At 36.6% G+C, this 18,793-nt stretch overlaps 1 protein-coding gene across 2 annotated transcripts in view; it reads left to right on the plus strand.

The window, feature by feature from the left end:
- SEMA3C (semaphorin 3C) overlaps window positions 1–18,793 on the plus strand; it is a 398,512-nt gene that overhangs the window by 341,150 nt on the left and 38,569 nt on the right. For both annotated transcript variants that reach the window (XM_069876987.1, XM_069876899.1), the window contains exons 3-7: window positions 2,365–2,525; window positions 5,737–5,799; window positions 10,826–10,945; window positions 14,624–14,714; window positions 18,491–18,610. In XM_069876987.1, the coding sequence (XP_069733088.1) occupies window positions 2,365–2,525; window positions 5,737–5,799; window positions 10,826–10,945; window positions 14,624–14,714; window positions 18,491–18,610 (555 nt within the window). The remainder of the gene's footprint in view (window positions 1–2,364; window positions 2,526–5,736; window positions 5,800–10,825; window positions 10,946–14,623; window positions 14,715–18,490; window positions 18,611–18,793) is intronic.

Raw genomic sequence — 18,793 nt, forward strand, 5'->3', positions numbered from 1 at the left:
GCCATATAGGCTTTACTGCATTGAATGTTTGGTTAAATTCCCAAAGCATGGGAATTTGTTTGAAGGTCAATAAATGCTTACAGAATTATTTTACAAAAAAACTTTGGAGACTAAAAGGAATGCAGAATACCTTACAGCATCTTTCCAGCCACTGCATTTTCCAAGCAGCAACACTGAGATAGTAAATCCTTAAAAAGTTAAATTTTCTTGTGGCAAATCATGTTAAATGAAAAGAAAATTTGATCAATTATATATTTCCTCCCCATTTGATTAAGTAGCCCTAGGAGGCTAATAAATGGTAAGTTTAAGCACTCAAAGAAATAAAACTAATAGATTTGCATGAGAGTATTTTTTTCAGGATTTTCCTTCCCTCTTTTGAATAGTGCTGAGTTTCCATAGTCTACTAGCATGTCATAAGTTATTCTCCTCTGCAGCAGCTTGGTGAAGACAATTACACTTCAGGTGCCTTGGAAAGAATACTACTATTGCAAAGAGGTTAAAAATCCAGGAAAATAATGGATATTAATAAATAATAGCTGTTAAAATCAAGTATCTGTTGCTGTGTTTGTGTCTTGCTCAGAAACAATAGTCATGATCTGGATCATCTTTTGTATTAATCGTGGTTTATTCATTGTCAATCATTGTCAATGACTGAAGCAATAGGGAGGGGAATTACACTGTGCAGTCACTGTGCTTACATTTACCCAGTGTTGTGCAGAAACTGTTGCCTCTCGCAGTTTGTATGTGCTTTCCTAGAATATCAAATATACAATTATGAGGTTCAGTTTCACCTTACAGCTGCTGAATGTTACAGTAAAGTTAATAAGGCCTCCAGGAAAAGAGATCAGCACTAGCTTCTCAGGCTTGTTATGAAAGGTCAGTGAGAATTTCAGAGAAAGGTAAGAGGCTGCATTTTAATGGCACCATGCTGAAGAATCTCCCAGATGCCTTTGAAAATCCTAGCTGAAAGAATATAGGGAGGATTTTTTTTTTTAAATAGAGTAAAACAATTGATTTTTCAAACACTGAAGAGAGAATTCTGAAAATGATGTGGACAATTTTCATATATATTTAATGAGCAGTGTTTCAGCGTAAGCTTTTAGGTGCAGACTCTAAATCTCAATTGTATAGGTTTTGGGGGTTTTTTTTTAATGGTGAAAACATTAAAAAAAATGTTTTTAATATTTTTCTTTTCCAAAATACCATTAGCCCATATTAATCTAGTCATCTAGATTATGACTAGGCATAGATACTTAAGTTTGGATAAGACCTTTAGCAACAGTGATGAGCTATATTGTCCCAGACAAACAGTTTGCAAAAGGGATGTGGACCCAGTTGTTAGATTTATGAATAAATATTACAGAAAAGCTTCAATTTTGTCTGTGCTTTGTATTTGCCACCCTTTTAGAATGTCAGGGAACAAAATTCAGTAGTAATGCTCATAAAGTAAGAAAGCATAATTATATGTTAAATACTTGAGTAAGAATAAATTGATTATTCAAGTTCTTTTTTTTCCCCATTCTCACCTTTTGAGAAATATCCCTTCTGTTGTTACTGAAAAGGAAAATAATCTGAGTGAATGTCAAGATATACTGGCCAAATAAAGACAGAAATGCTTAGCTTTCTCAAGGGTAGTAAGTAATACTTACATTGCAGATGCTTGTGCTATTCCTGTAACAGGTCTCATCCTGCATTAGGGAGATCAAAGGACATTTTTTCACTTCACTTAGTTGAAAAAATTTTATGTGGGGAAAAAAGAAACTAGTTCTACGGTTTTGATAGTTTGATCCAAATCCCATAAACAAACTACAGAGTAAATGGACACATTTAGGCTTGACTGAATACATTATTTTTTTCTTTTAAATAAGCTGTGCACGGTGATGTACTGAAAAAAAAGTTAACCTTGAAATTTATAGAAACCTGTTCTTAGTTCAACCGCCTGTTAAGAAAAGAAAGTAAACTGTTCTTATGCAGTTTTCATTGATCTTGTGGGTATTCTGCTGCCATAAACTTCAAAATGTATTGAACACATTGATTAATTTAATATATGATCTTCTTTTAAAGCCGAAGCTGTAAATAATCATGTCCATTAAAATAAGAATTAATTAGATAAATGAATAACAGTAATGCCTGATTTTTATGAGATATGTCTAGCTACTTAATGTATAAAAAAATTACATTCAAACCAGGAAAGGGAATTTTTTTAACTCAACCATTACATTATTACCAAGTGCTTAATGAGGGTTTTCTTCTCTTACTGGCCCCTCTTGTGTTCAAAAGCGCCTTTATTTGGAAATAAATGCAGTTGTAAAGCAAGAAAGACTATTGAACAGCTTTACTAATTTCTTGTCTTTACTATTTCAGAGCTACAAGAAACTAAGACCTCTGAATATCACAGAATATCCCACAGTCCCCTGGATTACAGAATATTATTAATGGATGAAGATCAGGATCGGATCTACGTGGGCAGCAAAGATCATATTCTATCTTTGAATATTAATAATATAAGCCAGGACCCTCTCAGTGTAAGTTCAAGATTTATTTTGAGAATCCAAGGTTGATTTCCTATATGCCTTTCTTCTTAAGATAGAAGAAAATCATAGAATCATAGAATGGTTTGAGTTGAAAGGGATCTTAAAGATCATCTAGTTCCAGCGCCCCTGCCATGGGCAGGGACATCCCACTAGATCAGGTTGCACAGAGCCTCATCTAGCCTGGCCTTGAACACTTACAGGGACAAGTCATCCACAACTTCCCTGGCCAACCTGTTCCAATGCCTCACCACCCATATTGTGAAGAATTTTTTCCTAATGTCTAACCTAAATCTTCCTCCTTCCAATTTAAAGCCATCCCCCCTCATGCTATCACTCCCCAGCTTTCTTGTATGCCTCCTTCAGATACTGGAAGGCTGTTATTAGGAGCCTTCTCTTCTCCAGGCTCAACAACCCCAACTCTCTCAGCCTGTCCTCATGGCAAAGGTGTTCCTCCAACAGTTCCATGTCCTTCTTATGTTGAGGATTCCAGAACTGGACACAGTACTCCAGGTGGGGTTTCACAAGAGCAGAATAGAGGGGTAGAATCACTTCCCTCAACCTGCTGGCCACGCTTCTTTTGATGCCGCCCAGGATACGGTTGGCCTCCTGGGCCACAAGCACACATTGCCGGCTCATGTCAAGATTCTCATCAATGATCATCCCAAATACTTCTTCGTAGGGCTGGTATCAATCACGTCATCCCCCAGCATGAATTGAAATTGTGGACTGCCCTCATCCAGGTGTAGGACCTTGCACTTGGCCTTGTTGAACCTCATGAGGTTCACACAGGCTCACTTCTACAGTTTGTCCACGTCCCTCTGGATGACATCCCGCCCTTCTGGTGTGAAAACTGCACTATTCAGCTTGGTGTCATTTAGTATCAGGCAGAAGTCCAGGCACACGTCTTACTGAACTGTTAGTCCTTGGTTTATGTGTAATAGAAGATGAACAAACTATTACCATGGCTACTTCTCAAACACTGTTTAAAAAATGGTCTTTTTAATCATTTTGAAGTGACATTAAGAATTGCTTGGCCTCATAAGGAAAATTTATATGGATTGATGGTTTCTACTTCTCTCCAAGATTTAAGATACTTTAGAGACACAATTTGAAAGAAGCCTGTAAGGAAGATACATGCAGTCATGTTCAGTTGATAGGGGAAAACCAACAAAGACAGAGTTGTCTTTAACCTTCAACTATATTTATTTTTGTTTTGTATTCTAAAGCTTAATCTTTTGTTATGTCTGTGTCAGTTCTTGTCCTTCAGTTAGATAGCTGAGACACCTCCTGTTTGGGAATTTTTGGACATGATGACTCTCATCTCCCTCTTGACAACCACGTCTCTCCAGGCTTCTTCTCTCACTTATCAAGATGCCATATTCTAAGGGCTCTGTGTCCCATGCAATGAACTGTTGCAAGCAGACTGTGTATAGAACAAATTAAATTGTCAAATATTTAAACTACTGTCACAGATACATCTTTTGTTTCCAGAGCCAGTTCAAATCAGGCTTCACAACATGTAAAATAATAGGTGTCTTGCAGAAATATTTGTGTGCTCAGAAGGCTGACTGTTAAGATGTTACCTCTCTACAGACTTTGCCTTGCTTACCTTTAGATTACCACAGCTACAACACTGCCTTAACGTGTACCGTATAGCCCTTGTTCTTCCAAATTCATCTGATCCTTTAATCTATGGGCTTTATTACTGAACCTCAGGAGTATCAAGAGGCAGAGATATCGAGCCTGTAGCAGAGAAGTTAAATGCCTTCCTTAAGAGGCAAAGCTTTTAATGTGTCAGGAGAGAGAGAGATCGGCCCACTGGAGGGTGATTAAGAGCACTTAAATTAGGCTTTTCTCTGAATCACCCTCTGGACATGCCTGTCTACCTGAATTGATTGTGCAGGGAGTCCTGGGAGGCTAACTCTAACTTGCACATTTAAATTAAATGCCTCTCGTGTGATGGTGTGAATGCGCCCTTTCTCCTCCTAAAAGTACAGAAATATTCCTCTGAAATGGGGCCACCTTCTCTGATCTACATTAGATTGTGTGACTTTTTTTTTAATTCTCATGTCACCAGTGATCTGACCACCCTTGTCTGGGAGGGGATCTTCTGTGCTCCCGCATGGCTTCAACCTTACCCAAGCAGCTTTTTTTTAATTCTGCATGGAGTTCGGTTAGATAGAAAGGGTTCTATTGCATGAAATGTATTCTGCAGTATAAAGCTGGGAGGCATTTCAACAGTCTATTTAGATCTGGAAAAATAAGAATAAAAAAAACCTCAACAGAAAGCAAAAACACCTCTGATTTTCTTGCAGCGAATATGATCACCCGATATTATACTCAGAATTAATCTCTGTAATCCCATGTGTTCCTTTGTTTGTTTATTTATTTTTCTAACAGATTCACTTTGCTAATCTTATGACATTAAAGAAACTCTATATACATATGCATACATATCTACAACTCTGTGCATATATATATATATGGAAATGTATACATGGAGATATTTTAATGCAATTATTTATGTTTCTCAAGACTAAATGTTATCAGGCTCTGTCACCTACTAAATTTCTAGGGATAGATTTCTGTTGGCTTTCTTTTCTGTTTCAAAATCTAAATAAATACTGAAAGAAGCTCAATAACTTTAGGGTTTGAGTGTAGATCAGATAAACATTTAGACATTAAGAGTTTGTTGGAAAACTTTCTGTAGTGCAAGATATCTTGGAAAGAAATCAGCCTGCAATCTTAAGATTTTAAGCATTTTTTATCATAAGATATTGCAAACTTTTACTATTAAACTAAAAAAAGAAATATGAGAACCTTTTCTTTCTTTCAAAATTTGAGTCTTCTGTTTTCTAGTGTGATCAATATCTTGAAATTCGGTAGCAGCAAAAAAGTAAAGGCAGACAGTGATTTAGACAATGCTGATGAAAATGTCTCTTATTTAGCAGGAAGACATTTAGATAAATTGATTAATTTATTTTTAAAATATTTAATAAATTTAATTTATTACAGCTGGAGGCCTGGGTCTGCATGCTAAGACAGAAAGTTGTTTTCATTTATCAATGAAAATTCTGTTTTGCCTTGCAATCAAGGTGTAAAAGATATAAAATTTGAACTTATCAGTGAAGTTAGGCAGTGAAGTGTTGTGTTTCAATTATGTAATAAATATGTTACTTAAAAGATATTTATTTCCTTGCAGATTTTCTGGCCAGCATCAGCAAACAAGGTTGAAGAGTGCAAAATGGCTGGCAAGGATCCTACAGTAAGTTATAATCCACATGCACACGCATACACAAATTACACACTTGGCAATAAAGTAAGAGCACCTTGAGTGCAGCCAAAAACAAAATGAAAGAAGTGTTTATTTTGCTTTCTAAATTCTCTGCAGACCAAATGATAAAGTGAACTTATGAAAAAACACGTTATGTAAATAGAGTGCACCTTCAGACTCTGACATATGGAAAAAACCATGCATTGTCTGCTTCTATGCCTTTTTTCTTTCTGCTAGTCAAATTAGGTAATAGTACTTTTCCAGCTACATCCCGGGGATGATGCTGAACAGGCTGCTGAGCTGGTGTGTGATGTGGGGAAGTGCTCTAGGTGGCTACACACCCCAGGAATGGGCTCTCAGGTGGGTGGTACTCACCGTTTGCAGCCTGAAGACCCCAGAATCAGGAACACCCCAAACACCTCCTTTCATTACTTCCATAAAACAACGCCCATATATCCGAAAAGCAGTATGTTTTTACTAGAAAGATGACCTCTGAAATCACAGGAAACACCGACCATGGAGAGGTTATGTTGAGTCATTCTGCTTCCCAGCTGATTATTCTTCCATCTAAATGCAGACACTTTCCAGAGGACCTGAAATAGCTGGTAATTTCCCTGTACACTCTTTATGAAAAACAGACAGAAATAAACTCTTTTCAAAGACCCAGTGAGTGGTACAATACAGCAGAACCTGTCTTTGTCAGAGTTACACATTAATGTGGTTATCTTCCTAAGGTAATTTGAATTTACAGTCTCTATATACCTAGATTTTATTCACAGATACAGCTAAATTGTAAAGGAAAAAGCAGAAAGTTACATTTCAGTTCTATTCAGCTACCTTTTGACTTTTTACCCACTCAGCAGCATCTAAAGGTTTTATCCTGATTTTCTTTTTAACTCTTTATATACAGCTGTTTTCCAACTGGGATTTTAGTATTAGAAATCAGAATGTAATCAGAGCTAGAAAACTGCAATTTCTCACTACTGAATCTATAAGAAAAAAACAATTAAATTTTGCTTACGTTTTCATTTGAGAAAAAAACTATGTAAAACAGAAGTCTTCACATTAGAGGTAACCATCCTTGGAACATACTCTTCATTATTCATGTAGGATCATAACTGAAGTGATGGAAGGACATAAGCAGGTGTATCTAAAAATAGCTTTTCATTTCAGAAACAGTAGGATTAATGCAAACCTCCACTCAATTTAATATAAAGACTTATTTATTTCAAAGGTCTCTATGTCATGCCTAATATTTCTATTTATTTTAACTACCTATTTTATATTGTCAGTAAGCCCATAGATATCATGCAATTCAGTTATTGCAATGTTACAATAACTCATCTGAGTCCATTTTGTAAGGAAAATATGTGTGGGCCTTATTTTTAAGATTTATCGCATATACTGATGGACGTAAGGAAACCAGAATGTTGGACTACTGCAATGTTGCTGTAATAATTTTCTTTTTCAAAACTTTGGAGAGTGACTCACTATAGAATGAGCTGCAGAGCGTCAGAATGAATCTTTATCAATAAGTATATTATGGCTGGTGTGGCGGCTTATCTGCTTTCTTTCCTGATTGCTATGGTAGTGAAAAACAAGTATTTTTCCTATTGAATGTCCTGTGTTTCTGTGCATATTTACATTGTTCTAGTTACTTCAGTGCACAATAATTTGTACAGCTAGTGGCCTTTTAAGTTGAACTAAATATGAAAATAAAATGTATAATTTTATTAATGGCGCTTGATGTTGACCCTAGTTACTGATGGCATCATCAACTTGAGACAGACTGGTTAAGGAATTTTCTTTTCTTTGAAATACAAAATTCATTAGTCTTTCAGTCATGTTTCCAACATATGATGACACTTTTCTGGGGCCAAAATAGAATAAACGTGGATGATACTTTAAGCAGAAAGCAGTATGTAAAATACGTGATCAGTGGGAAAAAAACTAAGACGCTGCTAAATACTGGACTCTCCAGAAAACTTTTAATCTTTGATATTTAGTGGTGAAACTTCCCTAGCTTTTAATCATATTAAGTACCTAAATGTTGTTGCTTTTGTGGGCAGGTTTCTGGATAGAACCTCTGGTTTTACAACAGTTTGATTGTGTGTACAGCTAATATCCTGTAACATAGTTAATTAAGAATGTCCATGTGCATCAACTTTAACTGATTTCCTTAATCCCATCTGTGCATTGCAGAAGAAAAATTAAATTCCAAAAATAGAAGTTTACATTAAGTTTCTTAGTAGTTGTCATCTGGGGTTTAAAAGAAAAAAAAAAAAAGGAGCAGCTGCTGCTCCCACTAAAATCAATGACATGTCTTATTGAAACTCACTGAAATAATAAGAAAAAGTAAACCCAATGTGAAATCACTCTTTTCAGCTTAAAATGTATAGTTCGATTTTAATCATATTCTTGCGAGTTTCATTCCTGATAATTATGAGAGAAGCAGAGAAAGAATTCAGAAGAATTATGAGTTTTAAATGAAAAAAAAAGGGGGGGGGGAGTAGGAGGAGTAAATGCATGATAACATTTGGCCTATCACAAGGTAAAAGAGGGATAGACTTGGAGCAGCCAGTAAAGAAGTTTTTGCAATCAGCAAATTCTTTCCCGAAGAAATTCTGGGCAGAGGAGATGTCGGGGGATTCATGTCATTTGCCCTACATTAGACAAACATCAGTGTCTGAATTGTCTTCTTTGGCTACCTTTTTTCTTACTGAAAAGAAAATGTCACCTCTAATCAGTGTGTTCACCAGACTAAGTTGAATGCTTTCATTAGAATAACATCTATTTCTCTCCATTTACTGTGGTGATAACCTAGGGCATTGATGTGTGACTTTCAGATGTCTACAGTAAGGCAATTCCCCAAACATTGTTACTGTGTGAGTTTTGGTATCAGGTGCAAGAGAAGCACCAGTAGCATATGAATATCTAGAGCTTAGTCCACACCTTTGACAAACGTCCATCCTAAAGACAACTATTTCATGTTACCTCAGATGAGGCTGATTTAAAAGTACAAAATATTCCAATATCAAGGGGAGGGAAACAAACATAGAGGCTTTTGAATGGCAATCCTACGGAATACATTCTGAAATAACATTTCTTGCTTTGTTGGGTTCCTGTGTCACATTTTTGTACCCAAATTAATCATGTAGCAAATTGCAAATGGAGTTCAGTGGTTCAACACTAGAGAGATGGACAAGGCTCAGAGAAGATCATAAAATGGTCTTCCTGCCAGAGAGCATTAAACTATAAGAATGTTGGTATTGAGCCAACTTGTATGATTTGTTTGTAAATCATTAAATCATAGAAGTGTTTGAATTGAAAGGGACCTTTAAAATTTACCTTGTCCACTCCACCCCCTGCAATGAGCAAGAACATCTTCAATTACATCAGGTTACCCAGAGCCCAATCCAACCTGACCTTGCATATTGAAATCATTAGTGAAGAGACATGAAGACACAGTATGTGTCAGATGGTTACCCTAGAAGGCTGTCCTTAAGTAAAAGAGCCATTTATCTAATTACCCCTGTGTTTCTGCCATAGACAATTTGGAAAGCAGATGACATGATACTGAAGCAGAGTAGCAAGCACCGCATACCAGTACTGTTTGTGTAGATATTGATTGCTGGTCCTGATCCCTGAAGACTTTCATTCTGGGACTTCTCAGCATGTAATCCTTTATCTACGAGTCATCTAGAAAAATTTTCTGTGAACAGCAAGAAAAGAAAGCATCAGTTTATGCTGGGGTGCACATGAGCTAGTGGTATACCTTCATCTGTCCTTCTTCCCTTTCCACAGCCATAATGTGGATTGCTAATACTGCTGAGAAAACCCTGGTTTTGATAGCAAGACAGTATTAAAGCCATCTTTGAGCCATATTAAGATAGCTGGATAGGAGAAAATGGAAACATTTAGGAACAGCACTCAACTTTAAAGAAACAATGTATTTTGACTGGGTTAAAGGATCTTTCTGATATATCTAGAGCTAACACTTAACAGAGACATGCAGTGTTCCCTATAGAGAAACTCCTTCTGTGAACTCTGAACTACATAAAATTATGCACTAGTTTTCAAATGTTGTAGTATGTTAACAGCTTCTGCTGAACCAAAAATGTGAATGCCTTCAAATATAAATAAACTGTTCAGTCTGCTGAACAAGGATTAGCTCCACTGATTTTCATGGAGATGGCTGATGACAGTTTCCAATCCCAGGCTCACAAAACACGTGCAGTTCTCACTGTCATTAGTGGGGATTTGTATGATTGAATATGAAGGCAATTCTGGGATCTTAGTAAGAAAAAATATTCAGAGAAAAATCAAATTAAAGTGCAATAAAATTTGATCATAGTCAAAAAAGGGAAGAGCAAGAGAAGAAAGACGTATGCTGGAAGAAGAAAGCTGTAAATACAGTAGTGTGAAACTGTGTAGCACTTAACATTCTGTTTTAATTTTCATGCTGATTTGAAGATGTTATGACTGGTCTTCAAGATGAAACAATTCACTGCAAACTTGCTTTGTGTTATTCAGAGTTTTAATGTTTGGGAAATATTTATTGTACAAATAATGGGACTTGAGATGGTAGCTAGGTTTTCTTTTAATTATCTCCAGCTGTGATGAAAAAATTAGAGGGGAAAAAAAAAGGCTGGTTTGGAGGTGTCCTTACGGACTCTTCGTAAAATTGCTTCATGTTTTCCTGCAGAGGACCTGCCTTTTTTTCCTGTGCAAGTTATAGAGAAGTCTGTGGATGAAAATTAGATTGCTGTGTGGAAAAGGGAAAGCTACACACACTCCTCTAAGTCCTCTATAGTGCTGTATCAGTGCCCAGTTCTCAGACTAGGCAAAATGGCGTGAAAACAAAACAGAATTCTACAGCTGTTTAAATCCAGAGACTACCAAACTCAGTAGCTGTTTTTATGATGCTACTAATGTTATAAACTGTATTATCTAGAGTTCCCAACGTCTAATAACACTTGCCAACATGAAAGTATTTTTTTTTCTGCTTTCCCTGCAGCATGGCTGTGGAAACTTTGTGCGTGTGATACAGTCATACAATCGCACACACCTGTATGTCTGTGGCAGCGGCGCCTTCAGCCCCGTGTGTGTGTATGTTAACAGAGGGCGCAGGTCTGAGGTAAGTCTCTTTTTCTGCACACGTTTTGTGGTGCATCTTACTAGTGTTATGCAAAACAAAACTTTGAAAATCTGTGATCCAAACACGTTCCTCTAACCATGGTGAACAGAAAAAAGAACAAAGATCCATAGTTTTCTGACCTCTTATCAGCAAGAAGCAAAGGCATGATCAAAAGCCATGCCTCAGATATGTTTGTTTAAAATTCCAGTCCTAACAAATGCTGGACTACATTTGATACTATTTTTTTTTTTTGACATTGTCTGGGAAATTCATTCCTACAATTTATTGGAAAAAATTGCCAAGAAATGCTTGAAAGGAAATAGCCAGTTAGATAAAAAGTAAAATATGTAGTCCACTTTTCATAACTTCCACGTGTTACTGATTCCTGGGAGAAGCCTTTAAGTGGGCTAACAATTCAGCTAAGCACAGGTTTGCTGGGTTTCAGCTTAATACCCACTAGATGCAATCCCAGTACAGGTAACTTTCATCTGCTGCACAAGTTTTGCCCCAGTAAATTCTGCTGGTATGATCTCACTGTGAGATCTTCCAAGGTGTAAATCATTTTTTCTCTAGATAGGTCTCCCGTTTTTCCATATTCAGTTTCACTGTATGTTTTCAATATACAAATTACCAGATGTTTCACAAGTATATTGTCTAAGTTTCCTTAGTGAAATGTTTATGTGCAAATGTAATAGGTAGTAAATTAAGCAACCAGAAGGAGAAAGAAAAGCACGTAACTGAGACCCATCACCTTGGTAGCTTTTGGGTCAGATTCATGTCTGCAGGCACAGGGGTGTGCAGCATATTTTCCTGTATAACGTGGAAGCAGATATGTTGGAAAGGAAGATCAGAGAGTGCTAACTGGACTTCTGCCATGTGAGGACAGCTTTAAAAGCTGGGCTGGCTCCTGGGGAAGACACTGGGAAATTCATCACTGATTTCATTGGGAGTGGGATAGGAATTCTGGCCAAGACCCAAGACTATTAGTGAGGCTGCCAGGTGATAAGTCATTGTTTCTCTACATGGGTTTCCACTGGATGATCTCAATGACATTTGGTAGATCCCTACCTGGCTTTGACCTCCTTAACAGAATATGTAGTCTGAATCACCACACCTTCAGATATAATCAGTTATCTAAAAGTAGAGGTTCATAGGCCTGGATTTAAAACCACAAGTAGAACTGAATGTGTGAATCCATCCTTCTGGTTAATAGAGTCTACGTTGTATTTTGAAACTGAGATCAGCTTTCCTCAGCATTATCCTGTTTCTTGACAAATTATTTAAAGCATGGAAAGTGATCTCATTGGTCTCTAGTTAATGCAGTATTCCTTTATCAGCTTAAGTAGTAGTACTGTAGCCCAGAGGACTTTGAATCTCATTGTTTTAGGGTTTTTGTAAATCAATGGGAGAGAAGGGAACAGCAGGAAATGACATCTCCAGGTGATGCAAGATGCTAAATTTCTTAAGTTAAAAATAAAAAGACATGTCTTGGAAGAGCAGAATTGGCTTCACTTAGCCTGTACGTATAGCTATACGTCTGTGATCAATTGATTAAATAAACTGCTGTTTCAGTTGTCTGGAGTCTGTCAGGCACTTGAATGTAGGCATTGCAAGTTCAAATCCATTACTGTACAGGCCAACAATACCATAGCAATTTAAACCCAAGAATTTCCTTCTGAACTATTGCATGACTAATGAATAGAGCAGAATGAAGAGCTGTGTAGTACTGATGGGACTAGAGAGAACTCGATTTTTTCTCTGCTTTTATAATTTCACCTTTAATTTAACACAGAATTCCATGCACAGAAGGCTGGTTTTGCACATGCAAAATGGATATTTCAGAAAGCACATCTGTTTTTCTCTAGAAGCTACAAAGCCTGACAGTAAAGGTTGTATCCAACAATCATAAAAACTGGGCCTGTTTTGCTCTTATGTCTCCAGGATTCCACATAATCTCACAAAAAAGGAGCTTTGTTCATGAGGCAGAATGTTGCTCTTTTCCCTGAAACAGAGGTTAAAAAATAATTAATTTTCTTTCTTGGCACACTTGATATCTTGGTCTTTGGTAATGACTGTCTTTGTCTTCTAAATATATTCTAATGCCAAAGTAAATACAAACAGAAGGAAATGTAATGACTATGTGAATTAATTACAGGCTGAGAAGTAGTTTAATATATATGAAAATAAGGTGCAATCCTGGAACTAGTTTAATAGTGCAGTTTTACGCATTTTGAATTGTTAAATAGTGGTATAATATAGTAAATATGGATTTACATCAAGCTACACATTAATCTAGAACTAAAACAACAACACAAAACCTGCAAGATCACATTAGAAACTTCATATTTATGATTTAACATTGTTTAGAGGGCTCATTACTGCAACAATAGATAAGATCTCCATGATTAAAGTAGGCAAAACAGAAGAAGGGGAAAGAGAGAGAGGGGATAATGGATATGAAAACTTCCTGCTAAGCATTTCAGGCTGGTGGAGTGTCCAATTCCCTCTTGCCAGATGGCTGCTCAGTGATCTGTGTGGCATCCCCATTCACCCATGATTTGCACTAATTGTTAAAAGGAATATAAAGTTAGTTAAATGCATTGGCATCTACATCACAGAAGGCTTTCTTTGGACTTTTTGTCAGATACCTTTTTCTGTTGAAACCGAGATGTTCTAAGTTTGGGTCTTTGTTTGTTTTTTTTTTCCTTTGTTTTTTTTTGTCTTTTATTAAAGATAGAAATTTGTTACAAGATGCTAGGAACAAATTGTTTGTTTGGTATACAGTGGCATACAAGTTAATGTGATGGAGTGATACCTATGCCATTACTGACTGCACTTTTAAGGAACAGACTTGGATCCATTCTTGCTCTGCATACTATAATCTTCAGTATTGCTGGAAACCAAGTGAAGAGGTGCAACAAGATGGGTGAATTTTCTAAAGATATTCAGACTGTTTGTATTTCAAGCTGTAGTACAGGTTGCTTCTACTTTGCCAAATAGGCAAATAGGTTTCCTATTTATAAATCACATAAAATATAAACAAAGCCTCATATCAAGATTCCTAAACAGCAAAAAAATTCCAAGAAATTTCAGGCTACAGCAAGAGCTTTTGATAAATCATCTGTCACTATGGAATTGGAGCTCTACACATGGTCCAAGAGATGGTATTGAAAAAAATAAGTATGATTTAGGGGATTTTTGGAGGTCTGGTAGCTCAGTAAAAAGCAAATGATTTGTACTATCAACAAATGACTGTTGTCATAAGAGATTTTTATTTAATAGGTATTATTTTTCTAGTAGCTTTATTATAATGTCCTGGACTAGTATACATCTCACCACGTATTCAGCAAAGTAGTGATAAATAACTTCAAAAAAATCTTCGTAGATGTTATTCCAGAGATCAGTCAGCCTCTCCAAAGCATAACTGAACTAAAGGAAATTTTTCTGTGTTTCAGTACCTTGAATTAATAACAAGAGTCTTGAAAATAGCTGTATACCAATGAAAAAGTTGTCTAAAAAGATGATGAAATTCTGAATAAGAAAGCTAAATTGCTGGTGTTACAGCAAAAGTGCCCAGCAGCTCTGAGCATTGTTAATGCTGGGAACAGCCAAGCATAAAAATCACTTTATATCTGACGGTTTCTGAAATGAGAAGTCACACATAAATCTTCATTGCAGGAACAAATCTTCAAGATTGACTCCAAGTGTGAATCAGGGAAGGGACGCTGTTCTTTCAACCCTAATGTGAACACAGTGTCTGTTATGATCAGTAAGTAAAGATACTCCAAGTTGCTGAGGTCTAAAACTGTATGATCATGTGTGATGTGGGTTGATGGGATGTCTGAAATGAGCTGGACACTGAATTCAGCCTCCTTGTATCTTCCTGATCGTCACAAGGATTGGGTCCATCCTTGTTCCAAGGTTTACATGAAGCTAAAGGTAGGTGTACAAATAGAATGCAGAAATATGCTGTTGAAAGACGGAGAGACAAACAGAAAACAAGACTGTTCCTTTTCCAGCTTACACATTTTTCCCAGGGTTAGTTTCAACTCTGCATTACCCTGTCTAGCATTTTATGTCTGAACAGTTTCTGACCTTGTTCATTCTAGACAGCACTTGTGTCTCGTTTAATTATTTGTAAAACCTCAGAGTAGACAGGGAAATGAAGCCTGAAGACTTCAGTTGCTTTGAATTTCATTTTTGTTGTCATCTCTGCTGTAGAGCCCACCAGCTATTGCAAGGCTCTTCATTCTTCACTTGGCTTTATACCCAACCAATTTTGCAATTTTATTCCATTTGAAGGGCCAGAAAGTGATACAACTGACACACCTCAAATATTCTTGTGAATTGGTGGTGACTGTGCTCAATGACTGTGAGATACATCCCATACAAAGAATTAGTGCAGTGTCTATTGCACACGTAGTTGAAACCTCAAAGGGGGATACACTTTGTGCAACCTAACTCATCAGTAAAAGAAATTTCTTGGTTGTTGTTTTTTTTTTTTTCCAACTAGGAAATGTTATATGTACTTAGTGTAACCTGACTTTTCACATTTGCAGCATATTCACAGACTTCTAGTGCCAAATCCTGGATTTTTCAACCTGTGCCTACTCCTTTTGTATGTTTTTGGCAATGAAAGCAACAGCAGTTGCATGGTCTTTTCAGGCTTTCTTAGCAAATAATACTTAATGCACACAAGTATGGGATATTTCACCCAAGATTTGCAAGGGAGCAGTGTACCATGTTTCTGCCACTTGGCTTCCACTGAAATCAATGGCAATTGCATATTGTGTCAGGTATTTCCTTTGGAGTTTGAGTCTTGTGGAGCTTAAGGGAAGCATCATATAGTCTATCCTACATGGTCTCTTCAAAATATAAACTAGCTTTTTTTTTTTTTTTTTTAATTCCTCACTGCAAATATATTTAGTACAAAGGACAGGTAATTTTATTCACAATGTATGAACTGAAGCACCTTTAGAAGACAGGCAAATGCTACCTAGATACCTTTCTGAACTTTGGCTGCACTTACATCTTTAACTCACCAGTGATCTGCGGTCAGTGTTTACAGACACTAACTGTGTACAGAAAACGTTTATTTGAAGTTAATGATGGATTAATCTACTGCTAATCATTGCTGTTCTAGTAATATTAAGTGAATCAACTTAAGTGAATCGACTTAATATTTATCATTAAAAGGTAAGGTTTCCTTTCCTTGTTCCTTAGGGATTTTATGGATTTTTTTAAACTGATTTTTTTTACGCAACAGATCTGTGGAAGCTTTATTCAACTTAGTAGACTTTATGTTATCTTCCTTGATGTCTCAGTTGTGTGACTGAAGAGACCTTCTCTCATGTTTGACTTGTCTTTCATGATATAATTAATCTATGAAATTTAATTTACTCTGCAAGGGTCACAATCTTTTTCAATGGAGTCCTATAGACTGAGTTTTATACTTTCTCTCTGCAACTACAAAGTCCGGTCACTTCAAAAATATTAAGCCTAAATGAATTTAGCCTCAATATCCATGCTGGAAAAGGGAAGATTTTGTGTATCACAGCTTGAGTTAAAAGGAGAGGACTAAGTCCATGTACTGGACTCTCCTTTGAACATTCTTCCACCAGAGAAATTCATTCCCCTCGATCCTTAAGATGGGAAATACTGACAGACTGGACAACTCTTCCATAACAAAAGAACAAGTTTTAAATATAGCTTCAATTTCTTGGCAGTTTTGGGCATCACTAGTCTAGAATACAGCAGGAAAGCTGATTCACCCTTCAGAGAAAAGTGATGCTATAAAAACGATTTTGAACTTGGTACAATTTACCATTGTACAAAGGCACTTTTGCATTCAAACAATGAAAACTGTGCTTTGAAGAAGCTTGCAAGAGATATTTATAAAAGTAGACTTACCTCATCAGTTCAGTAATTCCATCAATAACAAAGATAAGTGTGAATTAGTTGTGCTGTGCAGACCAATTGCTGTGAGGAATTTAAGAATTTGACCAAAAGGAAGTAGAGCTGGTGAGAATCATCTGATACATGATTAACAAGTAAACATCAGGAATGCTTCAGACAGAACTAATGGCATTGATTTATAATAGGACTAAAATTCCATAGTGTAGTATGATTGTTAAAGTGTGTGCATATGTATATATGCATGGTACTGTACATAACATTTAGTGAGAATCATAAGCCTGATTTCTTTCTGTCAACTTATTTCATAATAAGAGTAAAGTTCAGATGGATTGAGACAATAAGGCCAATCTACAAAATCAGTTATAAATCAGTATATCTCTAACATCATTCTGTCAATACACATTCAGAAAGTAAAACATGCAGTATTGTTTAAATCTCCTCTCTATGAATCTTGTCATCACTGTGAGGGATGAGAGCTGCTCTGTAGGGCTTCAGTTCAGGCTCTAGCCAGCAGCAGAAAAACAAAATCTCTGGAGTTTTAATTCTCTCATGAGCCAATAGTCTTCCATATTGATGCACACACAGAGAAAATAAAATAGCTTCAAGCACTTCTGAACCTGTGACTCTTGCCAACTTGACCACACCCTCTGGTTTGTCCAGGAATTTTGACAAAACATCAATCAAAGGATCCAGCTGTACTGGAATGTATTCAGCCACCACTCCCGCTCTGAGAGTTAGAGTTTATTTTAGCTACCGTTTTCTACTCTGAGTTCCATAGTCATTAGTCAGTGGAAATTGCTTTGTTATTCATGGAGTAGAAAATGATAGTATATGTAATTATAATTATAACTATAATTATAATTATATGTATGTTTATGTGCACACGTGGAGTCACACAAATACAGATATACATTCTGACTGATGGACTGAGTTTTCAGCCCTGCATAAAGAGCAGAAGTTCATAGTTCTGTTAATGTGTGAGTTGCGTGTCTAATTCTGTTCAAGCATAATGACCCTATACTTAGAATCTAGTACATAAAAGGGGACAATTGTTGCTCCGTATTACTCTGTGTAAAGTTCGATAATATGATTGGCCTTTGCAATACTGAACTTGGCTTGAGCTGCCTGGGGCAGCCCTGACAATATTGTTGGTAAAAATTTGCACTGATCCATTGATTGCAATAGGTGTTGTGCCAGTTCACAGAAGCAGAAAATTCATCTCAGTCATTTTGTCTACTTCCATAACAAAAAAAAAAGCTTTTAAAGTGCATACTTAAACAATTGGATATGATTCTTGATGATGACATTAGCCTGATTTTCCAATGACCCTCAACAGTAAAAGTTGAGCGACTGAACTTAATATCAAAGAAGGGTTCACTTCATATACCATTCAACCATTGAATTTAATTTTGCAGTTCTGTAAATTATTTAAGAAAAATCTGGTTATTCTTCTGCGTTATCGTTTGTGTCTTTTTTAATCAGACGGAAACTCCATTCCTATTTATCTGTATAGGCTCCTATGTAAATAAAGAGCTGACAAGTTTAAGATAAAAATAGATCAGTAAATATGGATTTCCCAAAAGCCATAACAATGCATTTGCTTTCCCCCCTCCTTTCAATTCTTTGCAGATGAAGAGCTTTTTTCGGGAATGTATATTGATTTCATGGGGACAGATGCAGCCATTTTTCGGAGTCTGACCAGGAGGAATGCAGTGAGAACTGACCAGCACAACTCCAAGTGGCTGAGTGGTGAGATGCCTTTGTTTTGCCAAAGTTTTTAATGGGTTTCACAGAGATTCTTTCCAGTAAAGATCTTGCCTTTTAAAGAGCCAACATCAGTTAATTCAGGCTGATGCACCTCTGTAGAGAAGATCCACCAACACTTTCATTCAAAATGTGTGCAGAAGAGAGTCCATTTACTAGAGAAGTCAG

Source organism: Phaenicophaeus curvirostris, chromosome 1, assembly GCF_032191515.1.
Source record: "Phaenicophaeus curvirostris isolate KB17595 chromosome 1, BPBGC_Pcur_1.0, whole genome shotgun sequence".
In the NCBI taxonomy this organism is placed as follows: domain Eukaryota; kingdom Metazoa; phylum Chordata; class Aves; order Cuculiformes; family Cuculidae; genus Phaenicophaeus; species Phaenicophaeus curvirostris.